Here is a 1,155-nt window from a genome sequence, read left to right as displayed (position 1 = left end):
TTTTTTTTTTTTCCTTTGAGACAGGGTTTCTCTGTGTAGCCCTGGCTGTCCTGGATCTCACTTTGTAGACCAGGCTGGCCTCCAACTCAGAAATCCACCTGCCTTACAGTTGCTTCTTTGCTTCTCTTGTGTTTAGGTATTCCCAGTTCCAAGATGAATACAGCTTAGACGAAATAATGAAATCAAAATCAGTTTTCGATTTTCTGACCATCTTACAATGCTGGTAAGAAAAACATGTTAGCATTTCCTAGACATAACCACTCTTCTCCCTACCTGTCCCTTGGTGGCTAACCCTTATGCTGTCTCTGCAGCTTCTATAGACTGGCCAGTGTGCTGTGCACTCCGTTACTTCAGAAGCGCGCACCCTTATTTTCTGTGGCTGCTCTGAGGTCGTGAAAAGATACGTTTTACTTCTTCCTTCTCTCGTAACTTCTGCTCGCTTTGACTGCTCTCTGTTTATTCATTAAAAATGTGTAAAATCGCCGGGCATGGTGGCGCAAGCCTTTAATTCCAGCACTTGGGAGACAGAGGCAGGCGGATTTCTGAGTTCGAGGCCAGCCTGGTCTACAGAGTGAGTTCCAGGATAGCCAGGGCTACACAGAGAAACCCTGTCTCGAAAAACAAAAAACAAAAAAAAAATAAAATAAAATAAAAAAAAAAGAACAACACTGGACTATAAGTCAAGTTCCAAGCTAGTTAGAGTTGCATGATGAGTGAGACACTACCTCAAAGAACAACAAACTAGAGATACAGTCCAGGTGCCCTTCCAGAGGACCCAGGTTCGACTCCCAGCACCTACATGATGTCTTACAACCATTTTCAACTCTGGCTCCAGAGGATCTGGACCTTCTTCTGACCTCTTCAGACACCAGACATACCTTTGCCCACTGAACTATCTAAACAGACCCTGGATTTTATTTTATTTTTTTATTTTTTATTTGTAATCATTGTGTCATAGCCGTGAGGGATACACGATGTTTGTGCCCCCCGCATCTATTATGGAGGTCAGAAGACCACTTTGTGGAGTTGGTTCCCTCCTTCCTCCACCTCCTTTATGTGCATTCTGGGGACTGAACTCAGACCCTCAGGCTTAGACCACGAGTGCTTTTACATGCTGAGCCATTTTCGATGACTGAGACCTCTTTTATAAACAAT

At 43.8% G+C, this 1,155-nt stretch overlaps 1 protein-coding gene across 1 annotated transcript in view; it reads left to right on the top strand.

Moving 5' to 3' along the window:
* The window catches only part of Scp2 (sterol carrier protein 2), an 88,448-nt gene that overhangs the window by 37,645 nt on the left and 49,648 nt on the right, over positions 1-1,155 (top strand). The window contains exon 7 of the mRNA XM_029540387.1: positions 137-223. Coding sequence (XP_029396247.1) covers positions 137-223 — 87 coding nt within the window. The remainder of the gene's footprint in view (positions 1-136; positions 224-1,155) is intronic.

This window comes from Mus pahari, chromosome 6 (assembly GCF_900095145.1).
Source record: "Mus pahari chromosome 6, PAHARI_EIJ_v1.1, whole genome shotgun sequence".
Taxonomy (NCBI): domain Eukaryota; kingdom Metazoa; phylum Chordata; class Mammalia; order Rodentia; family Muridae; genus Mus; species Mus pahari.
Note: the sequence above shows the minus strand (reverse complement) of the source record. Positions and strands in the feature narration are given on the sequence as shown.